This window comes from Octopus bimaculoides, chromosome 21 (assembly GCF_001194135.2).
Source record: "Octopus bimaculoides isolate UCB-OBI-ISO-001 chromosome 21, ASM119413v2, whole genome shotgun sequence".
NCBI lineage: Eukaryota > Metazoa > Mollusca > Cephalopoda > Octopoda > Octopodidae > Octopus > Octopus bimaculoides.
The window spans coordinates 37,056,497-37,063,531 of record NC_069001.1 but is presented as its reverse complement, the minus strand read 5'-3'; the positions used below and the strand labels follow the sequence as shown (position 1 = coordinate 37,063,531).

The following is a 7,035-nucleotide window of genomic DNA, read 5'->3' as shown; positions in this document are numbered from 1 at the left end:
TTTTTTCATAATCGGAATCTCCATAGCCTAAAACGTGGGATTCCGTAAAAAAATTAATAAATAAGGGGGGGAAAGGTTCAGATTACATATAGTCCGTCTCTACCGTCAAGGGAATGAAAGTCGGTCTTGAACATCAAAGCGTGTGTGGTATATCAGAGCAAAAAGTAAATATACATAAAATCTTTTTACGGATTTTACCGAACACGCCATCAAAACAGCTGGGAAGCAATGGCAGGTAAAATATGTACAGTGTCCATAAAGTCTTTTTACAATTTGACTGAATATGTAGCACCACAACTCCCAGACCTTGAACCAACCATCATTTTCCAGCAAGATGGTGCCCCACTACATTGAAGACTACATGTTCATGAGTTCCTTAATCATACATTTCCAGACTGTTGGATTGGAAGGGATGGACCAATTCCGTGGCTACCACGTTCACCAGATATCACACCTCTGGATTGCTTTCTATGGGGCTATGTTGAAGATATCGTGTATCGAACAAAGGTACGGAACATTACTGAACTAAAGCAAAAGATAACAGATGCAATTGCAACCATTGACGAGGCTATGCTACAGAGAACATGGCAAGGAATCAATTGCCGTCTTGATGTGCTTCGTGCAACTAATGGTGTCCATACAGAGGTGTATTAAATGAGGTAAAAATTAAAAAATTTGTAAACCACTGAGTACAATAGAACAAGTCTGATTAAGATATCTTATCAATTGTCTTTGTAATAAAAATTTTAAATTGTCAAAAGGATGCTTATTAAAATAATCTATTTTTAAGTATCTCCGATATTATATACTGTTTCTGTTTTATTTCAGATATACCAAATGACACATGCATGACAAATTTTTTTTACTTCAAATGCATCAAGAATATTGCTCATCATTGAATTGAAATATTTCTGATCTGGCAGCAGCCTAACCGACTGGATCCATTATTTTCTGTGTACAGAGAAAATCGGCAAACTTCATCTGCATTACTACCTCGAATATGGACATATGGAATTTGCATTCAAATTAAATATTTACTAACAAGTTTCTGGCATCATCGTATGTTAACAAACATCTCAGTTGATGTCTCATATTGCAAAAAAACAAAATAAGAATATACGAATAACAGTGGGCAAAGAAAAAAAAATGGATAATGAGTCGTATGAGAAACAGGCTGATGACATATGTACAGAGGAAGGGAAAACATGTTGTTGTGACATCTGTGGTAAGTCGTTCTCTAAAAAATACAGCCTAACCATTCACAAACGTATTCATACTGAACAGAATCCGTATCGCTGTGATAACTGTGGTAAAGTATTCTCTCAAAAGATTCACCTAACTAGACACAAACGGTATCATAAAGAAGACAAGCCATACCATTGTAATATCTGTGGTAAGACATTCTTGTCGAAGACTGCATTGACAGTTCACACATCTATTCATACGGGAGAGAAACCATATGAGTGTGATGTCTGTGGTAAATCATTCTCTGCATCTTATTACTTAACAAGACACAAATACATTCATACATCAGAAAGACCATATCGCTGCGATATATGTGGTAAATGTTTTTATGGAAGTGTTGACTTGACTAGACATAAACGCATTCATACAGGAGAGAGACCGTATCACTGTGATATTTGTGGTAAATCATTTTGTGGAAGTAATGACTTATCTAAACACAAGCGTATTCATACAGGAGAGAAGCCATATGAATGTGATATCTGCGGCAAATCATTTTTCTCTGGTAATGGATTAATCACACACAAACGTATTCATACAGGTGAGACACCATTTCAATGCGATATTTGTAGAAAATCATTCTCTTGCAGAGATGGCTTAACTAAACACAGACGTATTCATACAGGAGAGAAGCCATACCACTGTAATATCTGTGGTAAATCATTTGCGAGAAGTAGTGACTTAACAATACACAAACGTATTCATACTGGTGAGAAACCATATCACTGTGATATCTGTGGTAAATCATTCTCTGGAAATGGCAATTTAGCAAAGCACAAATTAATTCATACAGGAGAGAAACCATATCACTGTGATATTTGTGGTAAATCATTCTGTGAAAATGGCAACTTAACTGCACATAAATATATTCATGTTGCAGAAAAGTCAATTAAATGTGAGATCTGTGGTAAATTATTCTCTCGAAGTGATCAATTACATAGGCATAAACGGATTCATACAGGGGAAAAACCATACCGCTGTGATATCTGTGGTAAAGCTTTCTCTGATAAAAGTGCATCTAATATTCACAACCGTGTTCATACAGGAGAGAAACCATATCATTGTGATATCTGTGGTAAAGCATTTTGTGGCAGCAGTGAGTTAACTAAACATAAACGCACCCATACAGGTGAGAAACCGTATCACTGTGATATTTGTGGTAAATCATTCTCTGTAAGTAGTGACATACATAGGCACAGACGCATTCACACAGGTGAAAAACCTTACCAATGTGATATATGTGGCAAATCATTCTCTGAAAATGGTAGCTTGTTGAAACACAAATTTATTCACACAGGGGAAAAAGCACATAGCTGTGAAATTTGTGGCAAATCTTTCTACATTAGAAATAAATTAACTAGACACATGCGTATTCATACAGGTTAGAGCATATCACTGTGATATTTGTAGTAAATCATTCTCTACTGGTAGACTGTCAACTATACATGCATGGTTTCATACAGAAAGAAAAACTTTTCAATGTAAAGAGTTACTTGTAGAAATGTACACACAGTGGAAGGTAAATTTGGATGTGTGATCACAATCTTTCAAACATCTATAATAAATACAACTGTACCGTGGTGAGAATTTACCACTGTGATATATAAGTAAATGCTTGTTTCAGGAAACTCGTATATATCTCATGTAATTGTTTCCAGAACAGATGGCATTGATTTATTTGATATTGTTGGTAAATATCGATGAAACTACTGATAAATCTGGAACTCAATCACAACATTTGTTATGTTAGAAAACATTTCGTCATGCTAAATTAGAATATAAATATATCATTATATATTCGTTCATGTAACGTTTATTATGTATGAATCTTATCAAAGGGATGATTTCATTGTTCGTAAGATTTGAGTTGTTTTATCAGTTCTCAAGCATTGTTAAACTAAATTTTAATTGCATGTATCAAGTCAATGTAATTAATCTTGAACTGATCCTAAATGCACAGTCTGGTATAGTTTACGATTAAATGTCTCCCGTGTTTTTATTCATTTTCCTATGTTGGCGTCGGTTGGACATTTCTGCCATACAAGATATCACCACATTTTCTCAAGCTTGTATTCTCTAGGTTTTGAAGCCCAAAATCTTCACCATCCTTTGTAACCTTTCTTAAATTCAAAATGAAATAAAACTGGAGTTCTCTTGTATTTGTACTTTAATTGCTTCCTTTTCTGATTAATAAAGGAACATCTTTGTTGATATGTTGTTATTGAAGATAATCAAAAACAAATAATGGTAACTCGAAGGCTTACATTACTCATGCAACTGAGATACAGTTTGGAATTCTACTAAATTTGTGGAATCACGTTAACCTATTTCTTCAACGACAAAAAACAAAATTTGTTAAAAAAGTTTTGGAGAAATATGTCATATTTTCTTTCCTAATCCATCCCACTACCATCTATGATTGTTCCAAAACCATGTGTTTGTTGGAAGCCAAAAGTCCTGGCAATATCTTTTATCACCTTCAAATTATACACTAGTAATTTCACTTGTATAGGGTAAGGAGCTGTTTCCATGGTTATTCCAGACCCATGAGACAAATGTAGTGTGCCCTATCAGTAAGACTTCAACCACTTCTTGTATTTATTTTGAGAATGGTGACCCAGGGGCAAGTTCTGTCCTATATGATATCTGGGACCTTTTCAATAGTCGTTGACTTTCAATGACTATTAAAGGTTGCCAGACGCAACGAAAATTTCAGGAAAAATAAATTAATGAGTAGAAATTTTACCAGTGCGTGTGTAATAAGACACTAAAAGAGAATGACTCTCCCCAGGCACAACAAAATAAGTTGTGTGTATTATCCGAAACTTCACTCGTACACCTCATAAAAGTTTTTAGAGCAAATTCCGTTATAGTACACTATTTGAAACGAATTTCGATAAAATTTTCATGAAAAAAAAATATCCATTTCTTAGAAAGTCGTAACGAAACGAAGTCTGTAAGGATCGTAGTTGTGTAGCTATACCTATATATGTTTATTGCCTGTCTGACTGTCTTTGTATGGAGGGTTGAGTGTGAACGCACTCAAGCATGTGCGTTTTATGTTTACATACGTCCCTCTGCGCAGCGCATGCTCAACCGGATACCAAACTGTCAGGCACCCGGAAAACTAAAGTGAAGCCTTCATTCGTATTGTTTAGATCTGAAAGTTTTCTTAACGTGAAACAAGGAGTCCATTCCATGATAAAGTAACGTATTACATAGAAGACAACACACACACACATATATATGGCCGCAGCTCTAAGCTGAAACTATATATATATATATATATCAGTACCTCTTTGCCACTTATCAACAAACGTAAGCAAACCGTCAAGAACTTCTTAATATGAGATGCAATTTAAACGATGTATTTGTATTGATATTTCGGTCAAACTGAAGCGTTTGACCCCAGCTCAAAAAAAGAAAAAAATAGTGTATTGATATTTCTTCATTCAATCCTTTTCATTTTGACTGATCTATCGTAAGATTACTGACAGCCAAGAAAACAACCTATCGCAGGTCTACACAATCGCAACTGACCTACGGCTCTGAGCAACGATGGATGACTATTGGAAGATAAAACAGTGTTAGAATCTACTTATTGTGTAACGTATGTAATGTGAGACAATGCGAATGTGTAGTTGTAGGCATTTGTCTGTCACCGTTTCTATATCTTCTACTGTTTGGTGTTATCTGAGAAATATATGACGTTGTCATATAAAAGGCATTTTTCAGGTGCATCAAGAATATTCATCATTGAAATAATTACAAAGAAAAACTACTTTACATAACAGAACCGGGTACTACTAAAGCAGCACGATTCCGTCCGCGCTAGCTAGTCGTGAGTGGTCGATCCTAACCCTAACCCGTATTCATTTGCACACGCGGGTTAGGGTTAGGGTTAGGATCGACCACTCAAGACTAGCTAGCACGGACGGAACCGTGCTGCATTAGTAGTACCCAGAACCGAACTTGTTTTTATATATTTACAATCGAATTGATGCGAAATATTTTCGGTAAGAATTTCACCATAGTTTCTTTGTACGGAGAATATCAGTAACATTACTATCTCGAAAATGGACTTGTGGATTTTGCATTCAAATTAGACATTTACAAACAAGTTTTCAGCATCATATGTTGACAAAACATCACAGACAATGTTTCAGATAGCAAAATAAAATTGAAAAAATGAAAAGTGGGCAAGGGAAAAAATATGGCAAATAAATTGCATGAGAAACAGGTTGAATGGAATACAGAGTCCATATCGACTGGTTTTTCTGATAACATACATACCGAAAGAAGGAAAACATATTGCTGTGACATCTATAGTAAATCTGTCTCTCAGAATCACGATCAAACCACTCAGAGATTTATTCATACAAGAGAGAAACCACATCACTATGAGATCTGTGATACAACATACTATTCTAGAAATGCATCAATGCTCACAAGTCTGTACAGACAGGAGAGAAACCTTACCATTGTGTCGATCGTGGAAAATCACTCTCTGGAGCTGACTGCCTGACAAGACCTAAACACGTTGATATGGCAGATAAACCATATCGCTGTGATATCTGTAATAAATTATTCTCAAGATTTAGTCACTTAACTATACACAAACGCACTCATACAGGAGAGAGGCCATGTCACTGTGATATCTGTGGTAAATCATTCTCTTGTAAAAGTAGCGTAACTGAACACAAACGTATTCATACAGGAGAAAGGCCATATTTCTGTGATATATGTAGTAAAACATTCTCTGGCCGTAGTAACTTAACTATACACAAACGTACTCATACAGGGGAGAAGCCATATCACTGTGATATCTGTGGTAAATCATTTACTGGAAATGGCAATTTAACAAAACACAGACACATTCATGCACGAGGGAGGTTATATCACTGTAACACCTGTGGTAAATCATTCCCTACAGGTAATATGTTAACCAAACACAAACGTATTCATGCAGGAGTGAAACCATATTGTGATATCTGTGGTAAATCATTCTCTGAACGTGGGGATTTAACTAGACACACACGTATTCATACAGGTGAAAAACCATATCACTGTGATATTTGTGGTAAATCATTCTCTGGAAGTGGTGATTTAACTAGACACACACGTATTCATACAGGAGAGAAACCTTATCACTGTGATACCTGTGGCAAATCATTCACTGAAAGTGGTACCTTGTCTAAACACAAACGTATTCATACATGAGAGATGACATATCACTGTATTATATCTTGTGACAATAAAACAGCTCATTGGAGCCGTTAATATGATTTGACCGTGTTTATTTTCTTAGCATCTACTACAATACTCTTGTGTCTTTCTCCGTCACAACATTTTAAGAGTCTGGTATAATTCTTGGTGGACATTGGGATTAGACACTGAGGGAAAATGGCTGTAACTTTAATATTAGGGATAAAAATCCAAATTTACAGGTAAAAACTCAATTAAATTCAATTTATTTTATATGAAGTCATTTCTGAATGAATACATTTAAGAAATAAATATTATTACTCACCCTATTATCTTCATATGTAAATATCCAATATATAACAAAATATCCATAGTGTAAACATTTTCTTCAGTTAATCTTGGGATAAAAGTAAATTTTAAAACATGAGAAACCCAATGTTGCAAACTTCCATTCACAGTGTGTTGTGCAACATGTACTCCATGTGTGTGTGCGCGTGTGTAACTGAGTCGGTGTAAGTGTATGCGTGCGCATTGCAAGCATGTGTGTGTTTGTGTACGTGTTCACAACGAAAGCATGTGTGTGTGTGT

At 35.4% G+C, this 7,035-nt stretch overlaps 3 protein-coding genes across 3 annotated transcripts in view; 2 read left to right on the top strand and 1 right to left on the bottom strand.

The window, feature by feature from the left end:
• LOC128250461 (zinc finger protein 271-like) overlaps nt 1-6,967 on the bottom strand; it is a 76,445-nt gene extending 69,478 nt beyond the window's left edge. The window contains exon 1 of the mRNA XM_052975546.1: nt 6,773-6,967. The gene's annotated coding sequence lies outside the window, so the exon portion shown is untranslated. The remainder of the gene's footprint in view (nt 1-6,772) is intronic.
• The window catches only part of LOC106884112 (zinc finger protein 208), a 16,102-nt gene that overhangs the window by 1,649 nt on the left and 7,418 nt on the right, over nt 1-7,035 (top strand). The window contains exons 2-5 of the mRNA XM_052975422.1: nt 829-2,623; nt 2,901-2,932; nt 5,674-5,818; nt 6,176-6,292. Of these exons, the coding sequence (XP_052831382.1) occupies nt 1,084-2,623; nt 2,901-2,932; nt 5,674-5,818; nt 6,176-6,292 (1,834 nt within the window). The 5' untranslated portion in view covers nt 829-1,083. The remainder of the gene's footprint in view (nt 1-828; nt 2,624-2,900; nt 2,933-5,673; nt 5,819-6,175; nt 6,293-7,035) is intronic.
• Nucleotides 4,201-7,035, top strand: part of LOC128250465 (zinc finger protein ZFP2-like) — a 6,404-nt gene continuing 3,569 nt past the window's right edge. The window contains exon 1 of the mRNA XM_052975557.1: nt 4,201-6,689. Coding sequence (XP_052831517.1) covers nt 5,788-6,462 — 675 coding nt within the window. The 5' untranslated portion in view covers nt 4,201-5,787 and the 3' untranslated portion in view covers nt 6,463-6,689. The remainder of the gene's footprint in view (nt 6,690-7,035) is intronic.